This window comes from Stegodyphus dumicola, chromosome 3 (genome assembly GCF_044657685.1).
Source record: "Stegodyphus dumicola isolate Sdum_Otavi_A_Nest chromosome 3, ASM4465768v1".
Lineage (NCBI taxonomy): Eukaryota > Metazoa > Arthropoda > Arachnida > Araneae > Eresidae > Stegodyphus > Stegodyphus dumicola.
Window position 1 is genome coordinate 119,884,004 of NC_140770.1, and position 20,294 is coordinate 119,904,297.

Here is a 20,294-nt window from a genome sequence, read left to right on the forward strand (position 1 = left end):
CTAAATCTTACAGAAGCTTTCTGTGTAAAAATAAATAATTTGTTTTAAATCATTTATTAAAATATCTGTATGAAAACTTGTTTATATTTTAAATAATAAAATAAAAGTAATATGCTTTATGAAATATATTTTGATTAAAATCATCAAGCTTCATCTGTAATTAGTAATTATTAATATTTATTGGTAAATATAATTATCATGCGTTATTAATCACATTGCACGAAACCATAATGATTATTATTAAAATTAACCTACATTTATTATTACCAACTGGATTTCTTATATGAGCTGTAACATAAATATCAAATTCATTCAACTTAATTTAGATGTGTTTGTGCGAAGTAAAAAAAATAATTATGTCCAAAATTATGATTTAGTTTCATGTTGGTTGGAGCACCAAATGCTGGTAAGACCTGTGTTTTGCGTGTGTTAGCCGATACACTTTCCTTACTGAAAGAAAGAAATTTAGGAGATGAAGACGCTGTCATTTACCGTACCGTCAACCCGAAATCCATAACTATGGGTCAGTTGTTTGGAGAGTTCGATCCCATCACTCATGAAGTAAGTTTCAGATCCCATTTTATTTATGATAATAATTTATTGTTTAATATGCTAGCTGTAAATTTTGCAGTAATGATCTTAAGTCATTAAAAATGCATATGTTAAAAATATTATGTATATATCATTTCTGTCAGCAAAATTTCCTGGTAATAAATATTCTTTTTTATTATTTTAAATGTTGAGGAAGGAGTTATGCCAGTTTGTGTCGCTCTATCAATAAAACATAACTTAATGTATTAGGCTGCATCTCAAAAAAGGATGTGAGAGTTATCCTTCCAATGTATTGTTGTTTTATAAGTGGTATGTACTTCAAAATAGCATCGGAAGATCCATGCTTCCTATCCTGGCAATGACGCAGCTGATTTTTATGTTTCGAACATTGCAAAAGCTAATAGCCTCTTCAGTGACATCCGAACTAAAACGTGGTAAACAGTGACTCATCACCAGCTGGGTTTGGTCAACTGAGTTTAGTGCCTGTCTTCAGTCGCAGCAAATGAGAAAGAATGTAAGGAATTATTATATTTCCTCTTAACACTTTTGTGGTGTAAATGGAGAGCACATCTAGCTAGGATTGGAAGATCCGTGATTGAAACCCTGGTTAAAATCTAATTGAATTTTTGCGTTTCTTACTTTACAAAATAATTTCTACGCTTTCTTTTCAACAACTGAAATATAATTTAGAACTGGTTAAAGTCATTTGATGTCTTATTTAGCGTAACAAGTCACTTTTTCACTACCGTCAAGATAAGTGTGTAGAGACATTAGGTATTTTTTGGAAGCAGGCGTGATGAAAAATGACCAACGGGAATCGAACGACGTATCTCTGAATTACGCGCCCAGCGTGCAGACCACCGCACCACGAAGGCACACTAAAAAGGCGGGAGAAATACCTTATATACTCTCCCTTTTAAAGGGAGACTGGGGTTTTAGGGGATGCAAACGCCAAATTCTGTGTGTGGAGAATCATCATCCACCAACATTTTACTTCGGGCGCCACTACAGTGGCGTTGTAGAGACACTACAGTGGCGGCCGAACTAAAAGGTTGGTGGATTTTATTTTTGGAAGCAGGCAAGATGAAAAATGAGCAACGCCTTCGCCGGGACTCGAACCACGGAACCACTACACCACGAAAACACGCTAAGAAGTCGGGAGAAATACCTTATAAGTCGACCTATCTTGGTAAAAATCTTCTGGATAGATGGTGCGCGTCAGTGGTTTGAAGATTCAGTGGTAATTGAACTTTCAATAGTGTGTAGTGATTCAGTAATCATAGTATTACATCAAATTTCAATAAATCAACAATCAATAAAATATAAATTGATTTAATTAAATATAATAATATCACAATCTCAGAAATCTCACATCATTACTACGTCAGATCTTTCATCAAACTATCTGAACACATCCAATAGCGCTCTTAGCGCCCTCTAGCGTTACGCGGGTCTTACCAGATGGATTTCTTTAAAAGCTAGCACTGAATTTTTCGTCTGCACCAAACATCATGCTAATTTACTTTTTTAACTGCACTGCACCAAAAATAAGTTATATTCATAAAACTGCAACCTTAAAAGTGAATAAATAGCATTTCTGAAAAAATAAATGAGCATTGATACTAAAAATTACTGATAATTGTCTCTTCTTCTGTGGAGGTTACTTCTTAAATGACTACCTCCATAGAAAACACAAATCATCTGGAAATGTAGCTAGTCATTTAAGGAGATTTTGCTGTATATTATTTGAACAGTTGTATTAGTTAATATATGAGCTAGGAGATAATTTTTATTGCCTTCATTATGCTTAAATAAAGTTATAGAGACATTAGGTTATTTCGAAGCAGAAGATATGAAAAATGAGCAATGCCCTCGCCGGGACACGAACCACGGACGTCTCGATTATGCGGCGAGCGTGCTGACCACTACACCACGAAGGCATGCTAAGAAGGCGGGAGAAGTACCTTATGCACTCTCCCTTTTAAAACGCGATTGGGGATTAGGGGTCCCAGTCGCCAAATCCTGGTGGTGGAGATTCATCATCCACCACCTTTTTTAGTTCGGGCGCCTCTGTAGAGTTATCAGATTTTTTTTTAAACGTGAGAGATAAAAAAATGAGCAGTACCCTCACCGGCACTCGAAACACGGACCTCTCCAATACGCGCCGAGCTTGCTGACAACTGCACCATGAAGGCAGGCTACAAAAGCAGGAGAAATACATTATAAAGGCTACATTTAAGTTTTTAAACTTTTTTATTATCATGTAATTTCAATCACGCTATTCATGCCCATAATCAAACTTTACTATTAATCTTTTGCTACAATTTTATTCTACCACTTTGAGATCAAACAACACCTTCCTGAAACTACTAAGACAGAAAAGATGTCCTTCTACCAGAGTAGGCCTAGGCCAGACATGTAGATTAAACTAGGAAATGATAGACAAGGAAACATTAAAAATTAACTAATTTGTCATATAAATTTACCAAATATATTCGTGAATTTTCTTTTTAAATGCTTGGTGATAGTAATTCGTGCTAATAATTTTTCTAAAACTGGAAGTTTTTATTTTAAATGTGTTCCTAGTTTTGCCAAAATTGGGGGTTATCAATTTTGGCTTCTATTTAATGTGTCCAAAATTAATAAAAATTTAATTTGTACTTGAATAATGAAGAAATGACAAGTTTTCGTTCTACCTTTATGTTTTTCCCCAACTTATTACTAAAATGAGACGTGAAACTTTTTATATAAGAAGAAAATGAAGCTCTACGAAAATAAAACACTTAACATTAGTTGAATAAACTGATTTTTAAAATAAAGTAGCTTAGTTTGACATGGTAAACTTCTTTAAATGTTCATACTTTTTATATTTTATTTAATTTTCTTATTAGTGGACAGATGGTATTGTGGCAATAATATTTCGAGAATTTGCATTTTCTAAAAGCACAGACAGAAAATGGGTAGTATTTGATGGACCAGTGGATACATTGTGGATTGAAAGTATGAACACTGTTTTAGATGATAACAAAAAGGTAAGAAATTTGTTTTTCCATAAAATTAATCTAGTATATTAATTATTATTGCAAAAAAAAACTTTATCCAATAATGTGTTTTTAATATCTGATTGGAAGAAAATTAAATTTTTTATAATAACTAATACAGTCAAAAGTCGTTAATTCGGACACCCATAATTCGGAATAATCTATAATCCGGACCTCAAAACTAAAAACTTTCTGCGCATGCGCCGCGCTGACACATGCGCATAGGCGTTTGCGCGTGCTCGTAAGACCTTTTACGACTGCGCATATGAGTGTGCGCAAGTGCAGAATACGTTTTCGCGTGCGCGTTTTATGTATAATGGACGTATAAGCTAAAATTATCTAATTATCTATTTCAGTTAATGTTGATGATTGCGTTGTTCCTTAATTTTCGAATTGGATCCGGCTTATTATTTTTTGCAGACTGTAAGAGCAATTTTATAAAAGTAAGCTTAAACTTTCGATTATATCAAATAGAATTTCCGATATATATTTGTTAATATGTAAAGGATCTAAAGCGAAAGTATGTTTTGAAATCCGAAATCTGTTTATCAATTTCACGCTGCTCGGCGGGGGGAACGCAGCGACGTAATGAATTGGAAGTTGATCTGTCAACACTATCCTTATCTTCAGCGCAGATGTTTTTATTTTATTTGGCTTATAATTTCTTTACCAAATGTAGTATTTCATCTCGATATGCTCCGTTTTTGATATGATTTAAAACAAGTTCCTCGTCATTATAATTCGCTTCCGATAGCGAAGAAAAGTGACAGAGGTTATTGAAAACGAAAAAATTTCGATTGACAAATTAGTCGGTGTTCTCGACACAGCAATTATAGGACTTGAACAGCGGAACTTTGTAACTGAACAAGAAATTATGTCTGTTTAATAGAATTAAAGAGAAAGTATTATCACATGAAACGAAGCAAAACTTAAACAACTTACATTGAAAGAAATGTTTAATAAAGTAAACAAATAAATATTAAGCTTTTTCTTTTTGCAAATTTTGATACCCTTTAGATCATAATTGTTCTTTATTTCATAAATTACGGTTTCATATTTTTAATTTTAGAATTTCTGCATGCCATCTTACGAGATTTAAACTGATGATCTATAATCCGGAAAAATCGATAATCCGGAATCGCCGATGTCCCGGCGAGTCAGGATTAACGACTTTTGACTGTAATAAATTGTCTAGTTAATTTTTAATTCATTTATTTAAAATATATAACTTCTCCACAAATGTTTTCTTTTGGAAATGGAGAAATTTGTATGTATTATAGTTGAATTCAAGTTACATGAAATGAACAGTTTGGTTTAAAGGAAATTACAATGCTTCAACTTCTTTATCATCCTTACATTTAGTTAAAGGACACTGTGAAATCATATATAGATATTTTTTATTGAAAATTATTTATTTCTTTTTCTCATATTTTTACTTGCACGTAAATATAAATATTAGTCATGATTACATTTAAAGAGTTAAAAATTTATACTTTTGCTTTATGTTTTAGCAAGAAATATATACTTTTGCTTTGTTAGCAAGCTTATGTGTTAGCAAGAAATTTTGAGCATAGCATTATAAATCATTTTATGCTTGAAATTATAAACATTTATGAATGTGAAAAAGAAAGGTTATTAACAGAAATGATATTATAATCGACTATTTAATATACTTCAAACTGATTAATGCTTTCAAGAATCAAAATATTGCATATTTAGCATTTAATAGCCTTTATAATTTATGTAGAAAATCACTGTCTCATGGCTTAAATTTCAGTTTGTTTTATTTCCACGCAAAGTGACATATATTCACGAACAACATTAATCATTTCCACTCATGATCAAACTAAAGAAATTTTTGCAAAAAAATATTTATATAAGATTTAATGCAATTTTGAGTCTTTATAATATTCAGTTACATAATAATTTGCAAGGTTTCTAAGTTTAAAGTTTTAGAAATTTTCTATTTACAAAATGAGCTTATACTTTCACCTTTTTTCACCTATGAAGTTAAAATCTATATGGTAGCCAAGTTCTGTTTATTTAAAGTGCTTTTTACAAGCTTTTATTTAACTCCCTAATGGTGTTTATCGCTGCAGTCAAAAGTTGGACTACTTTCTGATATGCTATTGAGTTCCAATTTGGTACACAAGCTGTGAATGATAATACAATACAGCGAAGCGACCTTTTCAAAATTCGATTTAGATTTTTTAAGGTTAATGTTGGAGCCATTTTCCGCACATATTGTCATTTAACAAACAAAGTAAAAATCGCAGATTTTGCGGGCGCATTGGATACAGCAGGGGGAAAAAATCTTTTAAATGAAATTTGTAATTAATTCCCCTTTTTTTTTTTTTTTTTTTTTTTGAAATTTAAAACTCCCTTGATTTTTTGACTCTTTGACCTATAGTACTTTATAATTTGACGTATAAAAATGTTAAGACACAATAACACGCCGAACAAATACTAATTCAGAAGTCAAACAACAAAAATCAGCGTAAATATAACGCTGATTTTTGTTGTTTGACTTCTGAATTAATATAAAAATGTATTAGTTGCAAAGTTTTAAAATTTTCGCAGATGAAAAACAAACACTTCGCCTTCTTTTCAAACAAGAATGGTTAAAAAAATTAACAGTGCGATTTTCTACAAACTTGTAAAATATATGTTATAAATCAGAAAGAGAAGTATAGATTCTTCCTTTCACTTGGAAAATATTTTCAAGGTTATGATGTTTTTACATCACACTAGTTTCTCTCCTCCGTATATATTTCTCTAAAATTGGCTTTGTTTATTTATTTTTTAATCTTACTTGCCAGTTTATACATGTTCTTTCTCCCCCTTTTTTAATATATAAATTTTACATCTACAGTTCATTTCATTTTACTAATGTCATAAACAAAACAAAAAGAAATAGGATTTGTTAGAGTTTAAAATGATTTTCAATGAAATCTACTGAGTTATTTATAATTTTTTCCCTACTTCATAAGTTTATATACATTTTTCTCAACATTTCATTTTAAATTTTAATTTTCTTAATTTTGTAGAAATACGTCATATTTATTCTAATATCAAGAACATGTTTGTTACAAAGATCTGAAATTTTCAGATGTCACAGAACAAACTCATCACCCTCTTTTAAATCAAGAATAATTTTAAAAACCTTAATTAGGCGGCTTTCTATATTTTTTAAACTAGCCACGCATTTATTAACCTAACTCGCTCATGGTGTTTAACTCGCTCATGGTGTACCTCAGTATGAACAAAATTTTGGCATTCATTTTAAAACTATTCCTTGACAAGCTCACAAGCTCAAATTTTGCGCCCATACACACTGTTAATGACTATGCAATGTGGTGAAGAGAATTTTTTTTTAAATTAATGTTTAAACGGTTTTTTGTATGTATCTTCATTTAATGAATAAACCAAAAGTCTTTGAATTTTAGTCTTCACACTACGGGATAGAACAGGAAAAAAAATCTTTTAAATGAAATTTATTAAAGACCAGAAAAAAAAACTTTTAAATGAAGTTTATATTTAAAAATTTTAACATAATTTCTGATTTTTTGAAAATAATACTGTCTGTTTTCAAGCATATGATGTAAAAAAATAAAAAATTCAAAAATATTGGAACTAAAAACGTGATTATTCGTTGTTGAGTAATGATTTTTCCAATTGAATAATTTTTGATAACCTGCCATTCACACTAAAAAAGTTTAAAGTCTTTATATAATTAGCTTTTATTTAAAACTTCTAAAATAATTAATGAGCTAAGAAAGAAATCATAATATAGTTTAATGGGGAAAATGAATTAAATAAGTCTGTTTATAAAATTCGTCTATAATTTTATATCACAAATAATTAAAAAAATCTTGAACGCTAAATAACGAAATCTATTAATTGAATTCTATTGTTAAAAGTATTGTTTATAAATTTATCAAGGGGGCCCCATACTTTTATTATTCCTGATCTGTAGATGCATTTTTAAAGAGAATTATTTAATCTCTTGTTCCGATTAAATTCTATGATAAATTATTTTTCTCCTTTCAGTTCATTAATCATTCTATGAGCTTTATATAGACGCTTATTTTTTTAACACGTTTTAATTTTTTATACTCAATTTTTCCCCCCTAGTATTTGTGGTTTGTAGAAAATGCATTTTTATACGGGGGAGGAGACAACAGTATTTATGCCATGAAAATTTATGCAGTGCTGTAGTTGCATGTTTTGATAATTAGTTTGGAGTTTTTTTGTAATTTCTTATACCCATCATATTAATATAATAATCAAATGCACATATTACATTCATAAACTGTAACGAAAATGCCTGTTTTTATTCAAAATTAATTTTATTTATTCTCCTTTTAAGGAGATGTAACTTTTATCTACAAAGCAGATAATATTAATTTCATATAATGTGAGTCATTTGTCTCTTTTAGGCTATTTTTACTTTGAATACTGAATGACTTTGTGAAAAGAATCAAAATTGTGTAAAACATTTCAGTGATAACATAAAAATTTCAGCCAGTATTACTATCTATGTTTGTTTTATCATAATCTTTATAGCTTTGCCTAATGAGTGGGGAAATAATCCAGATGTCAAATTCTATGAGTCTGATTTTTGAAGTTATGGATCTTTCACAAGCATCGGTAAGATATTCGGTCATTTTCCCTAAGGTGCTTTTAAATAGACAAAAAATACATTTTTTAATGTTGAATCTTTGTAACTTTTAAAAATTTCAATTATTTAAATGAAAGCTAGCAAGTTTCAAGGGTATAATTTCTTAAAATAATCTCCATGGTACTTTTAAGTTTATTAGCTGATTTGGTAATAAAGGAAAGCAATTAGAAGGCTATTTATTCTGCTTTGTGTAGGTAATGGATCTAAGTGTGATAATAAATGTATTAATATGTTATACTGGTAATTTTTTCAACACTTGTATCACGTTAACAGTATAATAATTCTCTTTATACATTCATTTACTTTTCTAATGTAATGAATCATAAAGCATATGATTTTTTAATGTATCTAATGCTTGATTTGATTTTCTTTCGTCATGATTTTTGTTCCGTATTTGTTTTTTTATGATATTTAAGATACATATAGAAAGAATGATATTTAGATTACATATGCATATGAAGAAATACACTAATTGCGTTAAACGAAAAGCCGAAAAAATGGCCTTAAATTAATATTGATTTTATGGATAATTCTATGTATTTTAGAAAACTGAAATGACTTCACTTTTAAATTGATTCTTCACTTAATAATTCCTTTTTGTTGAAAGAAAATTTTCTCATTAAAAACGAAGAGCTCAACTCTGTCAAAACGTATGTAATTTTTTATGAAAACAGCGTCCACATAAGGATACATTTATTTAATTTTAAATACTATATTTTTAATAATTTAATATTAAAAATAAAAGAAAGACTTAAAAATGTATTTTATTATTTACTTTTTTTCAATAATTGGCGTTTTCTGAATAATTATACTTTATTAAGCCTTTGATATTAGATTGTCTCATTGCTCATTTTTCATTCTTTGAATAGCCTGCAACTGTTAGTCGATGTGGAATGATTTACATGGAACCATCAGCATTAGGTTGGGAGCCAATAGTCACTTCATGGTTAAATACATTACCTGAAACATGGAGTTTAGAGCAAAAAGATACTATATATGCCTTATGCAAATGGATCATTCCTTCAACATTATATTTTATGCGAAAAAATTGCAAGGTAATTTTTCTTACCTGAGACATCTTTGAATGTTTATATTTTACAAATAACTGTCTGAAACTTATTTCAGATAAAATGTCATATACTATCTTAAACGAGGGCACTACCTTTCCTTTTACATAGATAAAAATGTTCATGTTTACCTGTTTGAGTAGAGACATATTTTGTCAACAGTTGCAATAGAATTGTGTTATAACATAACTGTACTAAAACACAAGGTTTAAAAAATGTCACTATATTTTTTTAACGATTGATCTTAGATGATCTTAGATCTTAGATCAAAATTTCACTTATGGTAGAGAATTTTGTAAACAAAGTTCAATACTGTAAATAGAAGAGTTCTTAAATATAAGAAATGTATCAAATCTAACTTTTTTTACGTTTTAATAATAAATATAAAGCAAAAATTTCCAATTACTGAAATGTTCATTATGCTTAAAAAGTAGTTTTATGTGCGCTGTTTAAGATGTTAAAAGATTTTAATGATTTATAATTAGCTCCCAGTTTATTGAGGTAGTAACAGTTATGATGTCCATAAATAACTCAAAAATCCTTAGTTAAAGGGTAGTTAAAGAAAAACGCCGAGAAAAGGAATGACTATACTATAATTAACAGAAAAATATTATAACTTGTATTTTCGAGCAGTTAAATATTTAGAATAAGTATATTTTTTACATAAATTAAAGCAGCATTCAAAATAAAAAGAATTTACTGCGAAACCATAAACATCATTAAAAGTGAGTTATAAAGAGCATTAGAGTTTTGATTTATATTATTCTTACATTTTTAATAGTAGCCCATGAGAAATAGAAAATTAATGATCTACACATGATTTATTTTTACAAAGAAGCAATTTGCTTTTAACAGCTGATTTAATAATGTTTACATATTCCAAATTACGTGCAATTAATTCATGTACTGTGAAAATGCATAAAACAAGTGCTAAATATTATAGCATCATTTGCTAACGTTGCTGTTAGCATTTTTTTTTACTTTTGTTTTTTCTTAGACTGTTTTATTTTATGCTGATGACTTATGGTAGTAATTTTCGCTCCATTTCACATTAAACGAGCATAACCTTTTTTACACAAGGTCTGGTTGCTCAACCCCTGGTAAATCAGGAGTTGAATGTACGTAACTTTCTGATTTTTATTATCGGGCAAAGTTAAAAATTAATTATTCTTGAAACATATACAATTCTGCACAAAAATAAGAAATAAAGGCAAAATGCAGAATGAAACAGAAACTATTTAATGGATATGCGTGAAACTGATCCAAGAGGCTGGTGGGACGTTACTAGACCACATAGCAAACTATAAACTAAAGACATACAAAAACACATGTATTACAACCATCATATTGCAAAAGACCAAATATGTCCGAAGAAATGTACATTGGAAACACCACGCTAATAACAGGTATCTTACCATCTTGCTGAAATTCATGCTTGATAACGACGAGGCAAGGTGAAAGTAGTATCGTTGGCAGCTTATTGTTGGCAGTAGCTTCCATTCCAGTAGTAATGCATGTCCGACCTCGTGGAGGGTGTCTGGTGGCACGCACTACGACCTGCTATCCGTCGTCCCAACATATCCCACACATGCTCTATGTGATCCAGATCCGGTGATTTAGCAGGCTACGGCAGATGTGGAATGGTTTTACTCTCTAGATAATTACGCACCACTCGAGCTGCATGCGCGCGGACGTTACCATCCATAAATATTGAATTGGTACCCATTGCAGCGATAAGAGGACGCATAAGAGTGTAGAATTTCGTCGCGATATCGGACGGCTATGACGGAACCACCAGGAATTATGTAGAGGTCGGTGCGGCCGTTTGTTTGTATCCCAGCCTTTACAAGTAAACCTCCTCTCTGTAATGGTCTCTTTCGGCAATATTTGGTGCAAAATCATTGCCTTTTGGAAGTCAATCTGGATGTCAAATCAAAACTCATCCGTTAAAAGTATATGACTCCACTGCTCTGGTAAAACTGTGATCACGCTCCGTCATGCGACGGGGACAAAGGAACACAAACTACAGGTGATCGCGCGTACAGTGAGTGCATCATCATGCAGTTGATGTGACACAGTTTGGTGGGATATGCTACTGCAGCAGTAGACAGATACGACGCCAGCTGCTGTGCTGTTGGTGATCTACGGCGTTCTGCACATAGCAAAAGGAAGCGATCGTCTGGCGTTGTGGTAATTCTACCCGGCGTCGAGACCCACGTTTTCTACAAGGATTTTAATCCCTTTGGAAACAGACTATTGATGATATTACGATGCGTATTCAGCTCTCTCGCAGCAGCGAATTATCTTTCACCTGCTTCCAATATTCCGACAGCCCTCCAACACCTTTCACGGTGCAAATGGTGTCTTCGGTTCATTACTTTCCGCTTTGGCTAGCTCGGATTATACAGAACTATCGGTGTCTGCAAACAGGCACATATGTGCGGGATTCCCCTTTTGAAAACGTTGTGGTGTGACTGTGGAAATGCGTTTGATGCTAATTTTGGTTCCTTATTTGCACTTGTAAACTGTATGTTTTAATTCTCCGTTTTACATTTTGTTACCTCATATGTAAACCTCATATGTAAACTGTATGTTTTAATTCTCCGTTTTACATTTTGTTTACGTTACTGTTGTTTTGTTTGTTACGTTTATTGCTTTTCACTTCTTTGTACGAAGTAAAGGAATTATTGTAATCTCGAAAATTTTCGAGTATCCTATTTCAACGAAAATATCCATTTTGACCGCTATCGAATGCAATTTAACGATGTTTTTACTTGACATCTGTACGTAAGGACAGACTAAAGGACTTTTTCCCAAAACGGGTTGCAAAAAGGATTTAAAATGGATTCAGAAGAGGTTTTTCCATGACGTGTGTACGTACGTATGTATGAATTTATCTCGCATAACTCAAAAACAAGTAGCCAGAGAACGAGCTGAGGTTTTTTTTTTTTTTTAATGTTGGTAAATTGTACATTTTTTTAATTTTGAAAATGATTGAATTCTCTTGTTCTTATCTTCCAGTTAAGGTTTTTGTGCCTTTAGTTAATCTGCATGCAATAGTTGTAGAATTAACAACAGTTTAAGTGCGGCTAACCCTAATTTTTTTAAACATAGCAGCAGTATTTGTTTACATTTGAAACTTAGCAGAATAGTAAATTCTGAGTTTCTCTACCTTCAGTGACTTTTTGCCGAATGGGGCCAAAAGTAAACTTTAAGTTTTTATGCACCGAAAAATCTTCCTTCTTGCCCTACTTCCGAATTGCTTGTTTTTGCATATAAACTGCATTTAGTGTTTAATATTTTTCAATTTTTAATAAAGATATTTTAAAGTTTTATGTATTTTTGCCTTGCCGCGAAATGAAAACTGAATTAATTGAATTAGAAATATATCTCTAATGAAATTCGAGGAAACAAGTTTAAATAAAATGCAGCAAAAATTGCATATAATTTAATATTCCGTACAAGGATGTCATGTGGTGTACACATCATATTTCGTTTTTAAAACGAGTGTACTTTGTATAAGTCACTTTACCTCATGGCAATGTTCTGTCTGCATTCATTTTGTGCACCATTTAGGCAAAGTAGCACTAATGCAGGTTACGAAGCTATGTCTTATCCTCGTAACTTTTTCAGTAATGTTAAACCAGGTGCGCTATATGAATTTGCAAGTGCTACAGAGAATGTTACAGCCATTTATAGATCTTGCAATGAGACAATAACCTGTATGACACAAGATGAAGGAAAGAATCTTTGAAAGCCCCTGTGAAAGATCAACTGATTGCTTTAAGGAAAGATGACTTAAATTCGTAATTGCTTAATATACTTTGAATCGTCGACAATATACAGATGGAGATTTAACTAAATTTGTATTCCGTAATGTGGGAACTAAAACTGCTCACATCGAATCTTTTGAATGCCTTGTAACGAAAGTTCTATATCAAAGTCGAATCACTCATAATCCAAAGGACGAGATGCATGGCCTGGAGGGTTTTCCATAAATTTTAATTAAACTTAATATTTACATATATACAATGTAGGCTAAAATGCCTGAATCGAATATTTAATGCTCAAGAGGCAAGAACTGAATAGTTCCAGCTTAAATCTAAATCGAATTCTATTGCGTAGTGCATCGAAATTCTACCTTCAAGAAGAAGTATATTTTTTTAAGTCACGTGTTCAGAAGGGGAAAGGTCAAGTAAGCCAATAGATGTACTCCTAACGCCATCTCTTGGCGATATCAAAGAATATTCCTTAACACACTCCCCACCTGAACTCTGACAAGAGTTCATCTAACTCAGTTATACATACAATCAAGTACATAAATCACTATTCTATAAAAATATTAAAAAATACTAATTAGTCAAACACTTCAATTCCAATACAGGTATCAGATAATAAATGTTATAACTAATAAATAAACTAAATTTTAAAATATTTTCCACTTAATTGAACAAACTTAACTAAGGATATTCAATTTAATCATTAATAGACAAAAAAGGAAAAAAGCATAACTAAATCGTTAAAGTTCAAAATATCTAAAGTTCAAGAGGATATAGATGTTGAACAGTACGTTTTAAAATCCCATTACCAGTTTTTAATTCGAATGATCGGACTTTACCATCACGTCCAGGAATAATTTTTATGATTCTACCAAGTTTCCATACGAGTTTGTTTTTATTATCTCCTTCGACTAAAAGAACATCTCCTACTTTTAGTTCTGGTTGAAGTTGCGGATTCTTCAAGAAATGGGCAGTTCTAAGATCTAATAAATATTGTTGCTTCCATTTCCACCACAACTGTTTTAACAGCAATTCTTGATAACGCTTTCTTTTTAACAGCGTTTCTCTTGTCGTTTCGCTACCGATGATTCTAGCAAAGGTCAAAGGATACTTCAAATCAGTTTGTCCAATGTTTAAGAAGTGCATTGGAGTCAACGGTTGTGGCTCGTCATTGTCGTTGTAAACGTAACTTAGAGGTCGTGAATTAAGAACTGACTCCATTTCGATAAGTAGTGTAGACATTTCTTCGAAAGTCAACAATGCTTTTCCTACGATTTTTCTTAAACATTCTTTAACAGATCTAACAAGTCTCTCATAAAACCCTCCCCACCATGGGGCTCGTTCGATTATAAATTTCCAATGGATTCTTTCTTTGGCAATGAAATTCTTGAATTTGTCATCTTTTAAAACTTTCGAAAAATTCTCAAGTTCTTTCTTTGCCCTCTTAAAGGTCTTGGCGTTGTCAGAGTAGATGATTACGCAGTTTCCTCTTCTGCTCAAAAATCTGCGAAATGCAAGTAAAAAGGATTCTGTTGACATATCTGATACAAGTTCTAAGTGTACAGCTCGGGTTACTGCACAAACGAACAAAACAATATAGGATTTTCGAATGTCTTTAGAACTCTTTACGTAAACTGGTCCGGCGAAATCAATTCCACAGACTGCAAATGGAGGCGATTCTTGGATTCTATCCTTTGGTAAGGGTGCTGTCATCTGGTCTGCTGGTTTAGCTAAATATTTTTGGCAAATTATACAACCTTTTAATGCTTTTTTGACTAACTGTCGTCCTTTAGGAATCCAGAAGCGTGATCTGACTTTAGCTAAAGTTGCAGCAATTCCTCCATGCATTATCTTCTCATGTTCTTTGCATACAATCAGAATCCTTAGTCGAGAATTTTTAGGTAAGATTATTGGATGTTTGTTATCTAGTGAGAAGTCAGAAAATTCCAGTCTTCCTCTCAACCTCATGATTTCCTTTTCATCAATGTAAGGAAGAAAATTATACAAAGGAGAATTTTTTCCAACTGAATTACCTTCTTTGAGGGATTTATATTCTTCGGCAAAAAACTTCTTTTGCTCTGATCTTATCCAGAAATTTTCTGCTTCTTGTAACTCTTCAGCTGTGAGAGTTCCTTGAATGTCGCTAGTTTTTCTTAATTTTTTAATGAAACGTGTTGTGCAAGCAGTGACTCTTAACACCTTCTCTAATTTGCTATATTTTGATATGTCGAAAAGATCATCTGCACTTTTTTCGATTGTACATTCAAGTTGATGTATATCACCGGATCTCTTTCGGTATTCAAGCTTGTTTTCATCTATTGTTTCTTTAATATCTAATCTTGGCCAAAGTTCGTGAGGGAGTTGAAGCCATTGGGGACCTTGCGTCCAAATGGTCTCATTTATTAACTTGGAAATCTTCGTTCCCCGAGATACGAGATCTGCAGGGTTGTCGACACCTGGGCAATAATGCCAATCTTGAGGTGAACTCAATTTTTGTATTTCTTCGACACGATTCCTGACAAAGGGTTTGAAGGCTTCAGGTTGTTTCTGGATCCAAAAATAAGTAATTGTTGAGTCTGTCCAAAAATAGCACGGAATTCTCAATTTCAGTGCTTTCAGAATATTGCTGACTAACGTAACTGATAACAATGCCCCCATTAATTCTAACCTCGGTAAAGTAAGGGATTTTAGTGGGGCTACCCTATTTTTAGAAGAGACAAAGGTCGTTTTGATTTCTTTATTTTCTGTCGTGAAACGTAAATATGCGACTGTACCATAGGCTTTGACACTTGCATCTGAAAAGCAATGTAGTTCGAGATTTTCGACATTAATGTTCGAGTGCATGAAAAGGTAACGAGAGATGGAGAATTCAGCCATTTGAGGTAGCTCTTCACACCACCTTCTTCATTCAGAGGACAAATCTTCAGGTAACGGTTCATCCCAATCTATTTGTGACAACCAAATCTTCTGTATTAAGCACTTTATTCTAACAGTGAAAGGTCCTAAAATTCCAATCGGATCGAATATCCGACCCAACACTTGTAGAAGAAATCGTTTTGTTTCTATTGGTTTAGATGTGAAAGACAATAAGTTCCGAACATCAAAATACAGTAAGTCCTTTGAATTATCCCATGCCATACCTAAGACTTTAAATGGGAAATTTTCTCTATTAAAATCTTCAGGATTTTCATCTGGAACGATACCCTTTTTTACCCACAATTCATGTAATTGTCTCGAGTTACTATGCCATTTGTGAAGCTGCATGCTTGCTTCCTTAAATATTTGGACCGATTCTAGACTCGTAGTTAATGCTTCATTGATCGTTGGTTGGCTTCCAATCACATCATCTACATATACGTTCTCATTCAAAAGGTTAACCGTTGTAGGATAAAGTTTATTATATTTTTTTCAGATGATGTTTAATGGTAGCTGCTAATAGAAATGGACTACTATTTATTCCGAATAAAACTCTAGTGAACCTATATATGTCAGGAGAAATGGTTTCATCATTAGGGAAATCGGAAAACAGAAACCTGGTTGTGTCTCGATCCTTTTCATGTATGAGAATCTGTAAAAAGGCTTGTTTTATATCTGCGGTGAAGGCTATTAGATTATACCGAAATCTTAACAATATTTCGAATATTTCAGGGTATAAATTTGGCCCAACATGTAGACAATCATTTAAAGAAATGGATCCTGGGGCATGCGATGATGCATCATAAACAATACGTAATTTACTTGTAGCTCGATCCTCGCGTATAACTTCCCTATGTGGCAAGTAAAACACGACGTCCTCTTCATTTGAAATTTCTGAAACTGGTTCGATAATATTTTGTTTTAACTAGTTTTCCCTCTTATCAATAAGTCCTGAGTTTTCCAAGTCCCAAAATTTTGTTATTTGTTTAAAAATCAAATCTTCCCCTACAACTACATTGAAAGCTAAAGAGACATCATCATCACCTTTTCGTCCATGTAGGCACCAGCCGAAAATAGTTTCCACTGCAACAAGATTTTTGCTTAAGTATTTAACGTGTCCCATTACTATGTTGTAATAATAATCTGCACCAATTAGAATGGCAATGGGTTTTTTACAGTCGGGAAAATCTGCGAGCAGCAAATTTTTTAATTGTCTGTTTTGCTTAATTTCTTCTGATTTAGGAGGTGGAATATCTGCACCTGATATATGATCAGTTACTAATAATTCAACTTCTATTCTAGAATCGGGAGAACTTCTATGTTCTAAAGTTAATTTAACTACGTCATAATTTTTTTGGATGGGAGAAGTATTCCCAAAAGTGTAGACAGTCAATTTTTCTTTTCTTATGACTTCGAGGTTTAATCTGTCCGCTAACTCGCGAGCACAAAAACTTTTCATACTTCCACTATCCAAGAGAAGTCTGGCAAACACCTTTTCCTTAGCTGTTTTAACTTTTATCGTGCAAGTCTGTAAAAGAATTGTATTATTTGCATTATGTGAAACGGCCGAAACAATTTCTTCTTTCTGTTCCTTAGTTTGTGTATCATTTTTCGAAATTGATATACTATCCTTTTTATCACTTGGTGTATTTTTAACTATCGAACTGGATTTAAAACATATGGCTTCTGAATGTTTACCTTTGCAAATTTTACAAACTTTAGTTTGGCGTTGCCGGCACTGTGAGATTTTGTGTTTAGGGGCCAGGCAAAGAAGACAACGCGCTTGTTTTTTTAAAATATCTCTCTTCTCATTAACTGTAAGGCATAAACAGGACTCTGAGTCATGGTTTTGAAAACAAAAAATGCAGTTTCGATTTGATGACGCGGCTGCCATAAATTCATGTGTGGTGACAGTTTGTTTATGTTTCAGCGTCGGTGGATATCTGTTAATACCTTTCATTTCCGGGTTTGACTTGCACGAATTAATATTTTCTCGCGATTCTATTTCTAATCGGAGAAAGTCTAGAAATTTGTTTAAATCATAGGTTGAAGGATTTTCAGTATTTGTACGATGAAATTCTAAAGTTATATCGTTCGGGACAATTTTCATCAAAATTGGAATAAACATGTTGGAATATGTTTCTGGTTTCACACCGAATGCTAAGAGGCTTCTGACTTGAACGTTAATTGTATCATAAAGTTTTCGCAATTTTGTCACTTCACTTGAACTTTGAACGAGATTTAAATTTAAGAGATTAGAAATGTGTGTATTGATAATAAGGTCACTTTGGCCGAATCTATTTTTAAGAATGTCTATAGCAGAGTCATAAATTAGCCTCTGAGATTGAGAGACCTTCTATGGCTGATGCTGTGTTTCCACATAAATAAATTCTCAAATAATTAAATTTTTCTGTCTTCGAAAGTGTAACATTGTCATGAATAGTGACCTTGAATGAATTCCAAAAATTCATCCAATCGTTAGAATCTCCGGAAAATTTGTGAATTAACAGTTTGGGCAATTTCACATTGCCTTCAATCTGTCTTTTGGTTTCAACTTCTGTAGATGAATTATTTAAATTCGTGTTGATATTTTGAGTATTGTATTTCCTTAAATAACGGTTGATTTTAGACTTCGCTATTATTATTTTATCGTTATATTCCATAGAAGTGTTAATATCTGAATCTAATTTTGATTCATCTTCAATCAAATTTTGTATTTTTTCATTTAAATCATGTAGTTCCGTTTCTTTACTATTTAACAATTCCAAACAATTTTCTAACTCTTCTTGATTTTCTTCTTTTAAATACTCATCTACATTTTTAATAATTTGAGTTACAGAAGCACGTATATGTGCTCGATTCTTAATTAGTGTCTTCTGTTCCATTTTAATAAATTATCAAAGGAGACTTACCGTGAGAAGTCTTCGCTTACAAAGCTAATCCAAAAGGCGAAAAACACAAATTTTCAAATTAATCAGATTCTTTTCTGTGACCGATGCACCATTATGTAACGAAAGTTCTATATCAAAGTCGAATCACTCATAATCCAAAGGTCGAGATGCATGGCCTGGAGGGTTTTCCATAAATTTTAATTAAACTTAATATTTACATATATACAATGTAGGCTAAAATGCCTGAATCGAATATTTAATGCTCAAGAGGCAAGAACTGAATAGTTCCAGCTTAAATCTAAATCGAATTCTATTGCGTAGTGCATCGAAATTCTACCTTCAAGAAGAAGTATATTTTTTTAAGTCACGTGTTCAGAAGGGGAAAGGTCAAGTAAGCCAATAGATGGACTCCTAACGCCATCTCTTGGCGATATCAAAGAATATTCCTTAACAGCCTAAACAGCAGAGGGAATATTTTGGTTCCCTCGTATTACAATCAGATGATTGTCTTCTCTAATTAGCTGATTTAGCTTTGCTAAATTCTTCTCGGATTTTCTCTGAATGAATTCTCCAACTTGCTGTCAATTTTTCACTTTAAATGTTAATTTACTTTTTTTTAAGTTTTCTAATTTATAGGTTACCATTGTCAAATTGTAGGCCATATTCTTTAGTCCCAACGTATTAGTTGTTTGTCTTTGCCATTCTTTTTTGCCTCACATATTGTATATATAATCTCCCAAATATCTTCGACGTGCGCTTTACACTACTTTGTTAGACCTTTTTATCAGCAAATTTTGAAAGACAGTGTATGGCTGCTTGACAGTATAATTGATAATTAAGTAAACTAATGATTTTTAACAAGAATTATTAGCAAACCTAGAGAAATTATCTGCCATTCTTAATATGAAGGTATTCATACGTTGCAACTTGATTTTTTTACGAATCTAACAGTATTTTGCAATTTTTTTTATCTTGTTTGGTATTTAAATTAAATATCTGTAAATATTTCAAAATAAGACTTGGATAATCTTAATTTGAAAAACTTATTCTTTTTGTACTATTATTATAATTATAATTATATTATTATTATTATAAAGGCTTATGAATTCATGAAGGCATACTTTGTCTCTTAATATTCTAGAAACTTCTTTGCACTTTATTTTGCAATTTTTTATATATGGATGTTTTCAGTTCATTTGTGCGGTTAATTGCTTAGATATAGAATATTCTAAAGATTCCCCTTTTCCTTATTTAATATGATTATTCTTACAACATTGAAATTTTTTTATGCTTCTCTAATGTTGCGCGCTCCCAACCTGCACGCAACAATAGTGGTGACTGCTATGAACTGGAAAGTATACAAAGTC

At 32.0% G+C, this 20,294-nt stretch overlaps 1 protein-coding gene across 1 annotated transcript in view; it reads left to right on the forward strand.

Annotated features, from left to right (window-relative positions):
• Positions 1-20,294, forward strand: part of LOC118183862 (dynein axonemal heavy chain 7-like) — a 368,025-nt gene that overhangs the window by 158,145 nt on the left and 189,586 nt on the right. Inside the window, exons 32-35 of the mRNA XM_085812440.1 lie at positions 378-561; positions 3,444-3,584; positions 8,160-8,243; positions 9,144-9,329. Coding sequence (XP_085668566.1) covers positions 378-561; positions 3,444-3,584; positions 8,160-8,243; positions 9,144-9,329 — 595 coding nt within the window. The remainder of the gene's footprint in view (positions 1-377; positions 562-3,443; positions 3,585-8,159; positions 8,244-9,143; positions 9,330-20,294) is intronic.